The sequence below is a fragment of the Sylvia atricapilla genome, chromosome 6, assembly GCF_009819655.1.
Source record: "Sylvia atricapilla isolate bSylAtr1 chromosome 6, bSylAtr1.pri, whole genome shotgun sequence".
NCBI classification, from domain to species: Eukaryota; Metazoa; Chordata; class Aves; order Passeriformes; family Sylviidae; genus Sylvia; species Sylvia atricapilla.
In genome coordinates this window covers 9,535,604-9,551,926 of record NC_089145.1, presented here as the reverse complement: position 1 = coordinate 9,551,926, position 16,323 = coordinate 9,535,604, and the positions used below count along the sequence as shown (strand labels likewise).

Genomic DNA, 16,323 nt, shown 5'->3' with positions numbered 1-16,323 from the left:
GGGCAAAGCTCCTGTTCCCACATCCTCTGCCTCCCAAAGCCCTGTGGGGCTGGACAGAGCAAAGGAAACGTCTCAGCTCCTGCTGGAAACTTCCTCCTGTGCCCATAAACCCAGAGAAATCGTGGCTGCTCCATCCCTGGAAGTGCCCAAGGCCAGGCTGGACAGGGCTTGGAGCACCCTGGAATAGTGGATGAAATGGCAGAGGATGGAATGAAATGATCCTTAAGGTCCCTTCTCACTCAAACCATTTTGGGATTCCATGATCTCTCCATGCATTTATTTTGCACTGTTTCCTCTCAAATTTAAATTTTCAAATTTAAATGATTTGTTAAAGGAATCACTTAAAATTATTCCAGGAACTAAAAGGGAAGCGTCAAAGAATCATTCCTACACCCATCAAATCATTATTAATTGGAAGCCTATTCCCTCATCGCTGTCCCTGTTTTGCTTTCCTGGAAAACCTTGTGATTGCAGAGTGTCTCAGGGAGATGTATTGGGATTACTGGAAGGCTTGTTCTGTCAGAGAGCCAGGGGGGGTTACAACACTTGTTCCTCTGCGTCTTGATCCTTTAACCAGCTTTCCCTCTGCTGGCACATCGATCCCTCCCATGGAACTCGAATCCATTCGTCGGGACACAGACTCCCCCCGTTTCCCCCGGTCGCTCCGTCCCCGTTCCCCGCTGGGGCTGTCCCTGTTCCCCGTTCCCCGTTCCCCGCTGGGGCTGTCCCTGTTCCCCGTTCCCCGTTCCCCGCTGAGGCTCTCCCGTTCCGCTGAGGCTGTCCCTGTTCCCCGCTGGGGCAGTCCCTTCCCCGTTCCCCGCTCACCTCCGAGCCCGCGGCAGCCGCCCCCGGTGCCCCCGGCCCGGCCCCGCTGCTCCCGGCTCCGCCACTGCCGCTCCCGGTGCAGCGGCCGCGGTTCCGGACGGGAGCGGCCCCGGCCCAGGGCCCCGCACGGCCCGTCCCCGCCGTTGTCCCGGTGCCGGTCCCGCTCCATGTCCATGTCCCGGTGCCGGTCCAGCTCCGTGTCCCGGTGCCGGTCCAGCCCCATGCCCCGTGTCCCGGTGCCGGTCCCGCTCTGTGTCCCGGTGCCGGTCCCGCTCCATGTCCCGGTGCCGGTCCCGCTCCATGTCCCGGTGCCGGCGCCGGTCCCGGGACGCGCCCGCAGCTGCAGTACCGCCTGTGGCCACAAGGCGGCAGCCCTGAGGCGCCATCGCGCACGCGCAGAGCCTTTAAGCGCCGATGGAGCCGAATTCCGATCCCGTCCCACATCCCGGATTTCGGGTGTTCCAGCGGGAGGAAGGAGACAGAACTCTGCACACACAGAGCTGTTTCTCGGTCCTTCATACAAATCATCTTCTCTTGCCTTTTCCAACCCTTTATTGTTTCATTTATAGGTATGAAACATTGTATTTTTATTTTCAAACCCTATGGATCCATACTAAGAATTCCTTACAGCCTAAAATCCTGTCTGTAACACAGCATATTTATCTGGAAATAAATTAATAGTAATTTTAATACATATAAAAATGAGAATCTTTATCGCAGCATATTTATCTAAAAATAAATTAATAGTAATTTTGATATATATAAAAATAAGAGTATCTACTATATTACTCATAAATGAATTTACAGGCATTTGGGGGCTATAACCTGCCTTTTTGGGGGATGGGGGACCCCGCCTATTCTCCCCTCATTCTCCACTCACCCACTACCCACCACAGACATTGGGGTGTCCCAAATGACACCATCCCCTCCCAAACTCACCCACCTCTCTTTTTCCTCACCCCCAGAGATGGCACAAAACGAGTCCAAGTGCCCTCACCAGCAGCTCAGTGCTTCAAGCATGTGGACATACCCCCAAAAAAGGGGGGGGAAACTGAGGGAGGGCACCCCCCCAAAGTGTTGGAGTCCCCCCAGCTCCTGTCCCACAGACCAGCAGCTGCCCCTGGCACAGGGAGTGTCCCCAAGGATGGTGTCTCATCTTCCCCCTCGGGCTCCACCAGGTTCTCCCTCCCCTCCAGGCAGTGGAGTCTTCAGTTCCAGATGTCTGATCCTTTCCCTAGGCCATGGGAAGGCTGGGCCACAATGGAATCTCTGCTCCCAGAGCCACCCGACAGCTCCGGCCCTTGCACTGCTGCTGGGCATCTGGCCCGGCCAGGGGAGCTGAAATAAAGCTGAAATTTAAAGAGTAAATGGAAACACAGCCCCAAACCTCACTCACTTAATGGTAAAAAGGTGTCTCTGTTTGCACACATCCAGGAAAAACATCCTCTGGAGAAGTCTTGGACTTCCTTTTGCATCAGTTGAACTGGCACAGTGCCAGCTGATGCCATTAAATTCTCCATCCCCAAATGTAGGCAAATCTGTGGACGGCTGGAACAAGGAATTCTGCTAACCTGTATATTCTAGAACATGTGGGTTTATTGCAAGGGTCATGGGTAAAAAGGCCTTGCCTTCAGCCACCAGCCTCGGCTGAAGAGAAGTCCCAAAGAGAGAGGGAGAAAGAACAGCAGGGTGAGAGCTGAGAGAGAAAGGGAGCGAGAGAGCAGAGGGCAGGGGAAGAGAGCAGGAGAGAGCGAGAGTAGGGGGAAGAGGAAGGGTAAGAGTTAAGAGGTAAGAGAGTTAAGAGAGTGAGGTCCTTGTTACAATACATTATATCTCCTTTTGTGATGAATATTCTAATTTACAGTGACCAACCAACACAAGACACAAAATCCTATAGAATTTACATACAGCCTATAAGAATACTATATTACCATACTGTGTTATATTTTAAACTCTAAAAACTACTCTTTAGACTTCTGTTTTGCTACATTGACCTTTGGATCCCTTAGCCAGCAGAAAGGTATTGTTCAATCAAAAGGGATTCTCCTTCAGCTAGCCAGGCCATTGTTTTCAGGTTATATAGTAACTAAGACTCAGTATCCTACAACTCAAAGTCAGCTTTCATTTCTATTTCCATTATAGGTTTCATATTTTCAGAATCTTTGCTAAGCAATTATAAGGTTTCCCTGATTCATCTTCCCCAACACCCAAAGTCCCTGGTTACCCTTGGCTGTGGGGGTTTTGCTGTCACAGTTAGGAGGGACCTCTGGCCAGCTGCACATACCCAGTGTGTGCCGTGGGACTGATGCCATGGGACTGGTGGGAATCTCACCACTGGAAGCAAGGCAGGAATAGGTTAATTCAGAGCACCACCTCAAAATGTTGGGGGAAAAGCTGTAACATTCCACTGCCTCCATGGCACAGTGGGTAGGTTTTAAGTGAGGTGACCCACACAGCCTGAACATCCTAGTGCAGATGAGAATCCCTGCACAAGGGTTTTCCAGCTACTCCAGGGGCTTGAGCCAGCAAGAACTAATGGTGTTTCTGTTATCCCTTCACTCCCCACTCCTGGCATTATCCTGCCCAAAAAACACGGGCACCTATGGTCCCTCTGCCTCCATCACAGCTGTCACTTCAGCCTCCTCCAAGGCAGAAGCGTCCTGCAAAGAGGAACTCAGGAGCAAAACCAGGGGAAGTGAATCCGTCTATATGGAAAGGGTCGCGATTTTCACAGCAGAAACTTCCTTAACTGTTTATTCCCCAAAACTTGCAGCACCTACCTTGTGCTGCTGAAACTGAAGCCCAGCCAGGCGCCAGCTGGGTGGAGCTGGATCATTATCCTCAGTACCTGTGGCCCAGCATTCCCAAGCTTTCCCCAGCTGGTGACACTGCAGACCCTGGGGGAAGGACAGGGGTGGGGCAGGGGAGGCTGCAGGGGGCCCTAATGCAGATGGTGGGGCAGAGGGAGGGACAGACACCTTCCTGCTCCCCACCCCCTGGTCTTGGTTTCCACTCTGTCATTTCTCACATGCCTCAGCTCTCACTTCTCCTTTCCCTTTTGTCAGTTCCCTCAGCCCCCTCATTTTCGCAGCTCCTGTCCCACCGTTCAGACTGGTGAGGGGCCAGCACCGGCTCAGACATGGGCTGGGGGCTCTGGGGGCTCCTGCCCACCTGGGCACTGCTGGCCTGGGTGACAGGGGCTGAGCAGTCCCAGGAACTCTCGTCCTCTTCAGGGTTTGGGATGTGCAGCAAGACTATGAAGCTCACACGCCTGGAAGTTCTGCCGGGGGGAGGCTGGGATAACCTCAGGAATTTGGATATGGGCAGAGTCATCAACCTGGGCTACTCGCGGTGTAAGACCACAGAAGATGGATCTTACCTCATTCCAGACGAGATCTTCACTATCCCCCGCAAGCAGAGCAACCTGGACATCAACTCCGAGATCATCGAGTCCTGGAAGGATTACCAGAGCATCACCTCTGCCTCCATCAACCTGGAGCTGTCCCTCTTCTCTGCCATCAACGGCAAATTCTCCTATGACTTCCACCGCACCAAAACCAACCACGTGAGAAACCAGGCTGTCACCACCCGGGTGCAAGTCAGGAACCTGGTTTACACTGCCAAGATCAACCCCGAGGCGGCCCTGGATAAGGCCTTCAAGAAGCAGCTGCTTACCATCGCCAGCCACCTGGAGAACAACCAGACCCAGATGGCCGATTTTCTGGCCGAGCTGCTGGTGCTCAACTACGGCACCCACACCATCACCTCCGTGGACGCGGGAGCCACCCTGGTGCAGGAGGACCAGATCAAGGCTACCTTCCTGAAGGACAGCTGGGCCACACGGAGCACTGTCACCGCCTCGGCCGGCGTGGCCTTCCACAACATCGTCAACATAGGAACCAAGGAATCCCTGGACGCCAGCTCTGGCTTCACCAAGCAGTACCTGGAGAACCGCACCAACTCCAGGGTGGAGAGCATCGGCGGGATCCCCTTTTACCCAGGCATCACACTGAAGACTTGGCAGGAGAAGATTCAAAACCAGCTGGTGGCCCTGGACCGCTCGGGACTGCCCCTGTACCACTTCATCAAGCCGAGCGCGGTGCCGGAGCTGCCGGCGCCCACGGTGCGGAGGGTGGCCCGGCGGGTGGAGCTTGCCATCCGCCGCTACTACACCTTCAACACCGCCCCGGGCTGCACTGACGCCTCCTCGCCCAATTTCAACTTCCACGCCAACACCGACGACGGCTCCTGCGAGGGCGCCATGACCAACTTCACCTTCGGGGGAGTCTTCCAGGAGTGCGTCGGCCTGGGCGGGCCCGACACCGGCGCGCTGTGCCGGGCGCTGGAGCAGAGGAACCCCCTCACCGGGGCCTTCTCCTGCCCCGCCAACTACACCCCGGTGCTGCTGGGTGTGCAGGAGCGGGAGGAGGGTCACAGCCACCTCGAGTGCCACAACAAGTGCATCCTGGGCATCTTCTGCCACCGCGAGTGCCAGGACGTCTTCTGGCTCTCCCGGGTGCAGTTCAGTGCTTACTGGTGCGCCGCGAGCGGGCCGGTGGCTCCGAACTCGGGATACCTCTTTGGGGGGCTGTTCAGCACCCACAGCGCCAACCCCATCACCGGAGCCCAGTCCTGTCCCTCGGGGTACGTCCCACTGAAGCTCTTCGGCGAGCTCAGAGTGTGTGTGAGCCAGGATTATGAGGCGGGGGCCAAGTATGCAGTGCCCTTTGGGGGCTTCTTCAGCTGCCAGGCAGGGAACCCCCTGGCTAGGCAGCACCAGGGCACGGCTGAGGACCCCCACGCCAAGGGCTGTCCCCCGGGCTTCAGCCAGCACCTGGCACTCATCAGCGACAGCTGCCAGGTGCAGTTCTGCGTCCAGGCCGGGCTCTTCACTGGGGGCTCGCTGCCGCCCGCCCGCCTGCCCCCCTTCACCCGGTTCCCCGCCAACCTGCCGGCCGTGGACACCCTGCTGGTGCGGGACGGGGACAGCACCTGGGTGAGGGACGGCCAGAGCCACATGTGGCGGCTGGCACGGCCGGAGGAGGTCCAGCGGGTGGCTGAAATGGTCAGGGGCCGGGGGCTGTCAGGGGGAGAGGTGGCTGGAGTCACCGTGGCCGTGCTGGCGGGGCTGGCCACCGGCCTGGGGACAGCCTGGTACGGCCACCGGCGCTACAGGGCCAGGGGGTACCAGGCGCTGGGTGCAGGGGACAGCCCGGCCCCCACCAGCCCCGAGCCCAGCACGGTGCTGGACGTGGGCGAGGGGTACCAGCAAGAGCCAGAGGGGACAGTGGCTTGAGTGCCCCCTCCCCTTATACCCCAAATCTCCAAACCCACAGGAATAGGAGGGAGTGGAGGGGGGCCCATGGAGGGTTTTCTCCCAAATCCTGCATGCTGCAAGCTGCAAACCCCATCTCCATGTATATCTATCGGGATAGATATACACACGCATGCAGAGAGGCACGGAGCAGTTTTATTTCAGCCAGCAACTCATCGTGTAGTCAACAGAGCATTAAAAAAAGGAAAAAAAAGTCACGTTGTGGAAAGACTTACTCACAGTAAGAGCCATCGGGCTGGCACTGCGGTGGGTGGGGGATCCTCCCCCTTCTCGCCCAGAGGGTTTTGCATAGCTCCAGACAAGCTTTGTCTGCACTGGGGAAAACCCAGGGCGTGCGTGGAGGAGAAATCACACGGCTGAGAGCCACCCAAACAGGGGCGTGTGCCTGGGGAAAGAGGGTTTCTCCCTTGAGGTAGAAGATAAGAACCCACGCTGAGGGCGGCTGGGCACACAGATCGGTGCAAAGGGACATCAGGGGGACTCGGGGTGCCTGGCCCTGCTCACAGTGCCCCTGGCTCGCCTGGCCACACAGATGACTGACAGAAGACAATGGAGAGGCCAGGCCATGCAGGGACCGCCAGAGTCCCCTGCCATCCGCTTTATTGACCCCCAGCCCCTCCACCGGGTGGCCGTGGGGGTAATGAACCCTCCAGGCCATGGAGAGGAAAAACAGCAACGACAACAGAACGATGCACAGCAGGATGGGCCCCCCTCCCACCAGCACAGAGGGCCAGGGACTCCCCAGCACGTGGCACAGGTGGTTCCAAAAAGCCCCAAGAATCCCTGGTTTGGGATGGAAGGGAACCCACAGACTCATTCCTAACCCCTGCCCTGGGCAGAGACATTCTAGCCCAGGGCACTCCAAGGCCCAGTCACCCCAGGGGGCTGACAGGGACCCCCAGAGCCTTGCAACACACTTCCCCCACCCCCATCTCCCACACTCTCCTACCCACACCACCCTCCTGGCCCAGCCCAAGCCAACCCCTCACCAGCCACCTTCACCTCCAGAACCTCCCAAGGCCTCTCCAGGGGCAGGAAGGGGGATACTTCTCACCCCACCTGCACCTGGCCCCATGGGGACCCACAGGTGACAGCCCTCCTGTGGGGCAGAGCTCTGTTGGGGTGGGGGGCCCCACAGCCCCTGTCCCAACCCCAAGCAGCACTGTGCCCAGCCCCAGCCCGGCCGCAGCACCACGTTCTCCCAGGCTGTCCCCCCAAATGCCCCCCCTATATGTACATATATACGACAAAACCCCAAAACACGAGGTATATAGAAATTCCAACGTGGGGACGGCCCCATACGAACAGTTCAAGGAACCCACTGTGGGGGGAGTGGGATGCCACTGTCCCCCCACACACTTCATACCACCCACCAGCCCCTCCCTGGCATGCAGAGGCAGGGGCAGCCCAGACAAGGGGACCCTGCAGGGCACAGCTCAGACACAGCCAAGAGGAGCAGGGGGCGCAGGGCTGGGGGGAGCTGAGGCAGCCCAGGGCCCCCCAAGCTCCACAGACACAGGAGACCAGTGGGGAGGTACCGGACAGAACAAACAAACAAACAAACAAACGTCAGAGGGACGAGGCAGAGCAAGGGGGACTCCCGTGGCCCCAGCTCCCATCCCAAGCCAGGTCCCAGCACCCAGGCAGGGGTGTTGAGTCAGGCTGGGACTGGCACGGATGAAGACAGAGGGCAGCCTGGCACCCCCCAAGCCTTCAGCACAGTGGCAGCGAGGACGGGACACCATCCAGAGGGGTGGCCAAGCCAGCCTGAAGCCCCGCAGCTGTGTGTGGGGATGTTCCTGCCCTGCAGGAGTGAAGGGGATGGCCAAAAGGACCTTCTCCCACATTCCCAGCCAGCCTGGGGCACTGCGTGGCTGCCACTGGGAGCAGGGGGCTCCAGGTGTGCCCTGAAAAGCCCCCAGGCAGGCATCTCCAGCAGCTTTATCCTGGTGGGTGCCGGCACAGGCAACCCTTTCCTTGCCTCCTCGCCATGGTCTCAGTCCTTCTCCTGCGCCAGGCTCTCCTCCGTGATGCCCTGGGCTGCCAGCTCAGCCAGGACATTGTCCAGGTAGTTGATGTCGGGGTAGCCGTGGCCAGTGAGATTGGAGCCAAACTCTGTCTTGTGGTGGATCTCATTCCAGATCACCGTGTCCGACTCGCCCGTGGTGCTGGAGGTTCCGATGGCGAAGATCAGGCGCCGGTCCCAGGCCACCAGCAGCAACTTCAGTACCTGCGGGGGCCAGGAATGGGGCAGGCAGCAAAGCAAGCAGGGCAACACGGGCAGGCAAACCCTCCTGGAGCGTCCCAGCACAGCCTCCTGCCCCAGCCAAAACAGAGGGACCAGGCTGCCAAGCCTGCATGGGAAGGTCACAGGACTCCTGCAGAGCCTGCTGGATGGGCTGTGGGGAAAACCTCCACCCACATTCCCTTGCTTAAGCCGTGTTTGCTTTTCCCACCCTGGCATGCCTCGGCCAGCTCACCTTCCTGCCCTTCTCGCTGTCTGGCAGGTAGCAGTGCCGGGGGAAGCCACGGGCCGTGAAGCTCTTCCCAGGGTTTGGATGCTCTGGTCCCTGCAATGTGGGAAGTGGGAGAAGAAAACCCTTCTGGAGCTCAAAAGGATGCTCTGGGCACAGGGCAAACCCCCAAGTCTTGGTGGGCACTAATGGCCACGGTCCCCCCGCCACCAAGCAGACGGGGACAGCACTTTCATGCAGACACAGCCCAGACTTCCCACAACATCCTTATGGACAAGCAGCTCCCGAGTCAAGGCACGAGCTGCAGTGGGACCTGGGGGTGACACAGCAGTGACAAGGGCCCCCCCAGACCCACCTGCACCCCCGGGGGGATGTTGTAGATGATGCGGATGGTTTTGCAGTCGGCGTGGCCGGGCAGCGCGTGGGGGATGATGTGATATTCCATCTTCCCGGGAGGCTGTGTCCCCGTCTTCACCCCATAGATGGTTTTGCAGGTGGGACACTGCAGACTGCCATCCTGAGAGTGGAAAAAGAGGGACACAGTGAAACCAGTATCTCCAGCACAGAGCCACGCCAGGCACTGAGTCCCTGAGCAGCACTGAACACTGGTTTAATAGAGAAAAACGTCATTTTAAAAACTCTCAGGAACCTGGGATAGGGCTGGAAGAATTCATTACCCAACTTCAACCAAAAACCTGAGGTCTGCATTTCTCTTCCCCATCAGTTTTCCAGTCTTCATTGCTTCCCCTAGCTCTGAATTCGTGGTTTGCATTGCTTTGGTTTTTTTTAAAGAAGGAAATACAATAAATATTGAAAATCTCTAAACAATGCATTTTGCAGGGAATGTCAAGCACGAGGGGTATTTGCAAAAACCCTCCCGTGGCTGGAGAAGCACTGCCTGGCACCAAATTCCAGGTAGCTCTGCTCAAACACACAGGGATCAAAGTCCACTCTAGCAAGCAAAACAAGCACAGAAAACTGGGCATAGTGGGAGGAAAACAAATCCACACAACCCTGAGGTCTGATTTAGCAGTCCCCAAATGCTTGCTGCTGATGAAAATTAAACTCTGACTCAGGGTGGGAGCTCAGAGTCCTCCAGGGCAGCCGGGCTGGAGCTCTGTCCTATGGAGAGCCCGTAGAGCTCAGCAGAGGCGGCTGATGGGGCTCCCCTGTTGCCTCTCACCTTGTTGCCGTTGTTGTACATGGCCACCAGGCAGTGGAGGTGGAAGACGTGGCTGCACTTGACCAGCTTCCCCACGAGGTCAGGCTTGACGGCCGGCTGGGGCCCCTTGTAGCCAGAGGGGGCCGAGAGCCGCTCCATGCAAATGGTGCAGTCCTGTGCCAAAAGGAAGGACAGGAATCAGAGGGATGAGCGCTGATGAGCTGCCCTGCTCTCACCCAGGGACCAGCACCCAGCCCTGGGCCGGGCTGTCACCCTGCAGGGGTGCATGCAGCACACAGCCCCTCTCTGGGGACAGGGCAGAGCCACGCAGGGCGCTGGGATATCCCTGCACGTGGCACTGCCTGCGGCCCCAGCCGCTCATCCCAGGGCAAAGCCCCCCGGCACAGCCCTGCCGCTCGCACCTCATCCGGCGGATGCCGCACCTTCTGCAGGTACTTCTTCAGCACCTCCTCCGGGGTTTTACCTGCAGGAGAGTGAGAGTCAAAGGAGGGGGGAAACCCACTGCCAGGAGCAGCAGAAGGGATGGGGGGCACAGGGGAACCAGGAAGGGCAGGGGGGACAGTCTCCCTTACCCTTCTTGGCCTGTTTCTTGGTGGTCTTGCGGCAGGAGTGGGAGATGCCAGGGATGGACTGGATCTCGCTCTTGCTGACGGGCGGGGGGTGCAGCACCAGCTTGGGGGGCCGGGTCAGGCACACGGGCAGCCCGGCCGCACTCATGAGGATCCCCGTGATCCCTGCACAGGGCAAAATGCACAAATGGCACTGGGGAAAACCAGCAACACCCTGAAACACAGATGCTCCCCAAAACCTGCCCCACTGGGGCTGTCTGTCCCCCCACCCTGGGGTGACCAGCACCCACTGCGGCCCCATCCTCACCTGCCAGTGCTGGGTTGACGGGGCTGGAGCCAGTGAGGTTCTTCACAGGGACGGTGGGGACCCTGAGGGGAGCCAGCAGAGACCACGTCAGGGGACAGGCAGGAGGCACCCACGTCCCCCACAGGGCCCAGGGGCCACACAACAGTTGCCTGAGCAACTGCACAGGCCCTGGCTGGAAACAGAGAATCCCCCGATGGGGCAACGTGCCCCTCCCTGCCCCACCACCGCCTTTTCTCTGGCGCTTTAGAAACCCTGACTGCATCTCCATTCATGGCCCCTTTTTGTCATGGCTCCCCGGGCCAGTCTGTTGTTTCTTTTCCTCTTTTCTCCTACGGCCACGTCACTGCCACAGCTCTTTTCCCCCTCCCCTTGGGGCTCTCTTCCATGGGAAAGTTTCCCGGCAGGTCAGGAGCAGAGGGAAGGGGGAGGATGAAGAGGGAGAGGAAAGGGGCCAGGCTGCGACAGAAGGCTGACAGCAGAGCCAGACAAAGGGGAGAAACGGGCCCATTAAATGTCCACCCCGTCACAAAAAAATGTCTTTGGAGGGTGGGGGTCTGGAGGGACCCCTTCTCATGGGGCCTGAATGGCTTTTCTTTGGGCCTTTCGCAGTCCCCCACCCAACCCCTGACTCCAAGAGAAAGAGCAGTCTCAGCCTCTTCATTGAGATGCAGGAGCCACCCCATCCCTGCTCCAGTCCCCGGGCATCTGCGGGGAAGGCAAGGGGCCCAGCAGAACCCACTACCCTCCACGGAGGGAGGCAGGGGACCACCGAGGTGTCTCCCACCACACTCAGGGCTGACAGACCCCTGCAGCGGCGGCTGCAGCCCCTCTGTGCCCCGGGGAGGGAGAAAAGTCTCCTGTCCCTTTCTCTGCCCAGGCAGCCCGCGGGGCTCACCCGGAGGCGATGAGCACACGGGACTGGGCGATGGCCAGGCGCTGCAGGTGGCTGCGGTTCAGGGTGCCGAGGCTGGCCCGGGAGCCTTTGCCGCCGCCCACACCCGGGGGGCTGCCGGAGGCGCCGGCCGAGCTCAGGGCGGGCGTGCTGGCCGCCTGCCGCCGGCCTCCCTGCGCCGCCAGCGGCTTCAGCGAGCCGCGCACCACGGGCACGCCGTCCGGAGCCTTCGGGCCCGCCGCGGGCGGCGGGGGCTTGGCGGCGGCCGGCGGCGCGGCTTTGCGGGGCTGCAGGGTGGCGGGGCCCGGGCCGGCGGCGGCTTTGACGCTCATGACCAGGAGGCACTGCGGACAGGTGCAGGCGGGGACCGGCGGGGCCGCCGCCGCCCCGGGGCTGGCCGGCCACGACTGCGACTTGGGCAGGGCGCCCGACACCAGCGGGTAGACCATGTCGAGGCGGCGGCGGACGCGGCGCTTGCGCTGGGTCTGCCGATTGATCTGGCCCATGGTGGCGAAATCGATGACGTAGCAGAAGCCGATGGCGCTCAGGTCCACCCAGGGGTGCTGCTTCTCGTAGGCGTGCTGGATGGTGATGCCCACGTCCATGTCGTAGGGCGTCCACGTCCCGCTGTCATTCTCCCACTCCCAGACGACTCCCTTGCCCGGCGCCGAGGACGGGTCGTAGTAGCTGCGCCGGACAGGCCGGATGGTGCCTGAGGGAGGGTGACAGATGCCGTCAGACCCTGGCGCCGGCACCCACCCATAAGCAGGCGGCAAAACCACCCCAACCTGCCCCACCGGCACCATTCCACGCAGGGACAGCACCGCTTTCCGGCTCCGCCGCTGTCCCCACCCTGCCAGGGGACTGGTGTGCCTCTGTTTCCCCAGAGGGCAGGGAGCCCCACAGCCCGGAGGTGCATCCCCAGTGCAACTGGGCTGAAGGGAAGGGCAGAGTTCACTCCCACTGGCCCACAGGCCCAGCACGGAGCCACTCAGCCCTGATGGGGAAACACAGAACCACAAGCTCGACTGCTCCAGCCTGCTCCCGGGGACCTCCCGTGGGAACCTGATGAAACCAGGCATTAGGGCACCCGAGTCCTGCACTGCCTGTCTCCCTCCCAGCTCTTGGCTGGATGAGGTGAATGAAAGATTTGAGGGGCAGCTCCGAGCCCCCAGCAGTGACACACACCGTGTGTTGTGTGGCTCCACAGGCCCTCACACACATAGGGGAGCAGGGCTTGTGCCAGCCTTACCATCTGCAGCTGCCAAACCGGCCCGCGATGAAAACCCCAACTGTGGCACAGGGAAAATCCCTGAGAGCCCAAATTAAGGAGTTTGAGAGGGGCCCTGTGCCCAGATCCCCCTGCCCCATCAGCAAGTGTTAGAAATGGAATGAGAGCACAAAGTACCAAGGCTTTGTGCCTTGCATCCTTATTTTGGCTAGGCATTTCCTTTCCCACCACTCCCAGTCAACTAGGATGCATTCGAAGCATGGACACAAATTTTGGAAACTCCTACAATGAGGAGAAAGCCTTCCTCTTTGGGATGTCTCACAGCAGGGCAGGGCAGGCTGTGCACAGCTGTGCTGGCTCCCGGGGTCCCATCCTGAGTGTGTCACTAATGCCCAGAGGTGTCTGGGAACAGGTGGGACAAGCATCACCACCTCCAGGTCCTTCTGCAGATCCCCATGGCTCAGCCCAGCGTAAGGAACAAGAAAAGCACTCAAAGAGAAGCAATAACAAGTCTGCTGCTTCGGCTTTTCACCACGTGTCCTGCAAAGCTTCCAAGAATTTCAGTCCCTTCTCACCCCCACCTCTCTGCGGAGAGCAGCCGCCACCGCAGGTCCCACAGGGACACGAGTGGGATAAGAAGGAAAAGGCGTTTATCAGCACCCTGCTAAAGGGGCATGGGGTGCAGCTACACCCCAGCCAGGCCAAGCCACCCGCCCTGTCCTGCCAAGGGGCACCCCGGGGCAGAAAAGCCGAGGGGAGCGGGGCAGTGATTTATCCTAATCCGGCGGCGGCATGCGGCATCTGGCGGTCCCCAGGCAGCAGTGTGGGAATGCTGTGTGTTCCCCCAGCCCCGCGCCGCCAGCCGGCCTCCCATTCAACAGGGGAAGAAAGGGAACAATAGCTATTCAGGGCCTGCCAGGGTCGCGACCCCCCCAAATCAGAGCTGTTTAATGACCCAAAATACCAACATCCCCAGCAACCCAGGGAGAGACAGAACAATCTCCCTTTCAGTCCTCCACCCTGAGCAACAATAGCCCTCAGAAGCTGGCCCCCAGCCACCCTGCTCGCAGAGGTCCCTTGTCCCCACACCCACGGGCAGGGGAGGGTCGCCGCCAGCCCCCAGGGCTGCTGGGGAAAGAGGGACAAAGGAGGGTGTCTGGCACTCTGCTGCACCCCAGGGACAAAGCCCACTGGCCATCACGGGGGTGCTGGGGAGTCACAACCCCCCACGCTAATGCCCTGCCAGGGGTGCTTGTGCCCCACATCCCAGGCAACCCCAGGAGGTGGGGGACAGGCAAGCCCATCACGCCGGGGACCCACCCACCTGCCCGTGCCCTCCCTGAGCATCTCTCCACCTGCTCGCGTCCCTGTCCCGGGGCTGCCATCCCCCAGGGCACGAGCTGTCACCCAAGTGCCATTCAGATCGAGGTCGATGGCGGCTCAGAGCTAGCACAGAGGGAGCCGGGCACGGCCCTGCGAAGGGTGTGCAGGAGACCGGCTCTCCTGAAGGGAGAAGGAAAGGCCACGGGGTGGGTGCAACAGGGCCCGGGGCGCTGCAGCACCGAGGAGGGCGGGCAGCACGACCCCGGGGGGGGGTCAGGGATGCGTGGGCAGGAGCGGGCAGCGAGGGCAGGGCGACGACCTGGGATCAGCTGGGAGGACATCGGGCGAGCGGCATCGCGGCCGGGCGGTGCGGGATGGGGCACGGCGGGATCGGGCGGTGCGGGATCGGGCGGTGCGGGATCGGGCGGTGCGGGATCGGGCACGGCGGGATCGGGTACGGCGGGATCGGGCACGGCGGGATCGGGCACGGCGGGATGGGGCGGTGCGGGATCGGGCGGTGCGGGATCGGGTACGGCGGGATCGGGCACGGCGGGATCGGGCACGGCGGGGCCCCGCAGCGGCGGACACCGGGAGCCCCCCGCCCGCCCGTGCCGCCGCGCGGTGCCGCTGCGGGCGGGAGCGCCGAGCACGGCCGGGCCGCGGGGCCGACTCACCGGTGTCCTGGCGGAACTGGTGCATGGACTGCAGGTCGATGATGTAGGGCGCCAGGCGGCTGTCGGCCTGGCCCAGCACCACGCTGCCGCCCGCCCGCGGCCCGGCGCGGGCCACCGCCTCGATGTGGTGGCTGACGGCCGGGCTGTAGGGCCGCCAGCGCCCGTGCTCGTTCAGCCATTCCCACACCACCACGGCCGAGGCCAGCAGCATGGCTCCGCCGCCCCGGCCGCGGCCCCGGCTGGCTGCGCCGCTGCCGCCCGCCCCGGCGGCTCTCGCATGCTCGGCGCGGCGCAGGGCTCTGCCCGCCCCCGGCCGGGGCCGGAGCCGCGCACGGCCGGGCCGCCCCTCGCCCCTGCGCGCACCCGCGGCGCCGCTCCCGGCCCGCGCCGCCCGGCCCCGCCCGCACCGAGCGCCCCGGGCCGGGGGCGGGACCGCGCCGCGTCACCGAGCCCTGCCCCGCCCCGGTGGCGCCGAGCGACCCGCGGGGGGCGAGGGACCCGGCCCGCATCTGTCCCTGTACCCCCATCCTGCGCCCCGGCATCTCCCACTGTCGCCGTGTCTCTGTGCCGCATCCCGGGTCTCCACTGTTCCCGTATCCCCTGCGTCCCCACCCCGCAGCCCCAAGACCCCCCCGCAGCCCTAACGAGGTGTGCAGCCCAGGGAGCCTCTGGTGTGCACCCAACCTTGTGGGGAGCCTCCAGTGCCACCGGTGGGACTCAGGGTGCTGGTGGGTCACAGGGAAACCGCTCCACGTGCTGCGACAGAAAAATACGGTCCAAGAGATTCTTCAGGAAGCGGCACCCTGAACTGCCCTTGCCTGTGGCCCATGACACACAAAAATGGTTTCAAAGCCCAAAATTGCCTCATGTCTGAGGGGCAGGTGGGCTGTAAGCCCAGCTCCTGCACCCCAGCTCTCCCAGCTGCCTGCCCCTGATGTAACGTGGGCACCCCCTGTACTAAGGCAGCCCTCGGACTGGACCCGCCAGGGCTGCCCCTTCCCTGCAGGCCAGAAGAACCTTCCTGAGCTTGTTCTTCCACGGAGTCCCATGAGCAGCTTCCCAGAGCAGCCCTGAATGGCAGGATACTGGTGACAGACTGGTCTCACCTCCTTTTGTGCTCCTGTGCTCAGACACACCTAACACTGATTTCCTTGTGTATTAAACACCCAGACTTTCCTGGTTTGGGAGAACTGTACAAATTGCCCCTGTGTCCCAGGCTTGGCAGCACAGAAAATCCCCCAGTCCATGGTCCACCTCAGCTTGGAGGCAATTCATCCCCAGGGAGGTGGTGAAGCTCCCATCCTGAGAAACCTGTTTGCCAGGCACTGCCCATCCTGCTGAGTGCCTGCCAGTGGTGCTTGTGGTGAGAAACCATTAGACAAGATTCAAAAGAGAGGAAAACACGAAGAGGAGAAAAAGGGGGAAGGAACAGGTGGGGACTAATTGCGGTGATGCCAGCTGGCGGGCGCTGTGGTGAGAGAGGATGAGGTGAACCTCCAGGTCACACTTG

At 61.1% G+C, this 16,323-nt stretch overlaps 2 protein-coding genes across 2 annotated transcripts; one reads left to right on the top strand and one right to left on the bottom strand.

Moving 5' to 3' along the window:
• Positions 1-3,883: 3,883 nt before the first annotated feature.
• MPEG1 (macrophage expressed 1) lies at positions 3,884-6,191 on the top strand. Its single transcript, XM_066320648.1, has one exon. The coding sequence runs from the start codon at positions 3,965-3,967 to the stop codon at positions 6,119-6,121; it is 2,157 nt and encodes a 718-aa protein (XP_066176745.1). The 5' UTR covers positions 3,884-3,964; the 3' UTR covers positions 6,122-6,191.
• Positions 6,192-6,275: 84 nt separating this feature from the next.
• On the bottom strand, positions 6,276-15,166 carry DTX4 (deltex E3 ubiquitin ligase 4). Its single transcript, XM_066320649.1, has 9 exons — positions 14,814-15,166; positions 11,589-12,297; positions 10,694-10,755; positions 10,390-10,551; positions 10,219-10,280; positions 9,818-9,970; positions 8,990-9,151; positions 8,641-8,730; positions 6,276-8,390 (listed from the first exon to the last, which is right to left on the bottom strand). The coding sequence occupies exons 1-9, from the start codon at positions 15,022-15,024 to the stop codon at positions 8,157-8,159; spliced, it is 1,845 nt and encodes a 614-aa protein (XP_066176746.1). The 5' UTR covers positions 15,025-15,166; the 3' UTR covers positions 6,276-8,156.
• Between the last annotated feature and the right edge of the window lie 1,157 nt (positions 15,167-16,323).

What these genes read in the sequence shown, in the direction of transcription:
- MPEG1 (XM_066320648.1), top strand. Translation starts at nt 3,965, where the DNA reads ATGGGCTGGGGGCTCTGGGGGCTCCTGCCCACCTGGGCACTGCTGGCC.
- DTX4 (XM_066320649.1), bottom strand. Translation starts at nt 15,024, where the DNA reads ATGCTGCTGGCCTCGGCCGTGGTGGTGTGGGAATGGCTGAACGAGCAC. An exon ending in CGTGTGCTCATCGCCTCCGG is followed by an intron (nt 10,756 to 11,588) that starts GTGAGCCCCGCG and finishes GGCTCCCCTCAG; the next exon opens with GGTCCCCACCGTCCCTGTGA. An exon ending in TGCGGCATCCGCCGGATGAG is followed by an intron (nt 9,971 to 10,218) that starts GTGCGAGCGGCA and finishes CTTTTGGCACAG; the next exon opens with GACTGCACCATTTGCATGGA.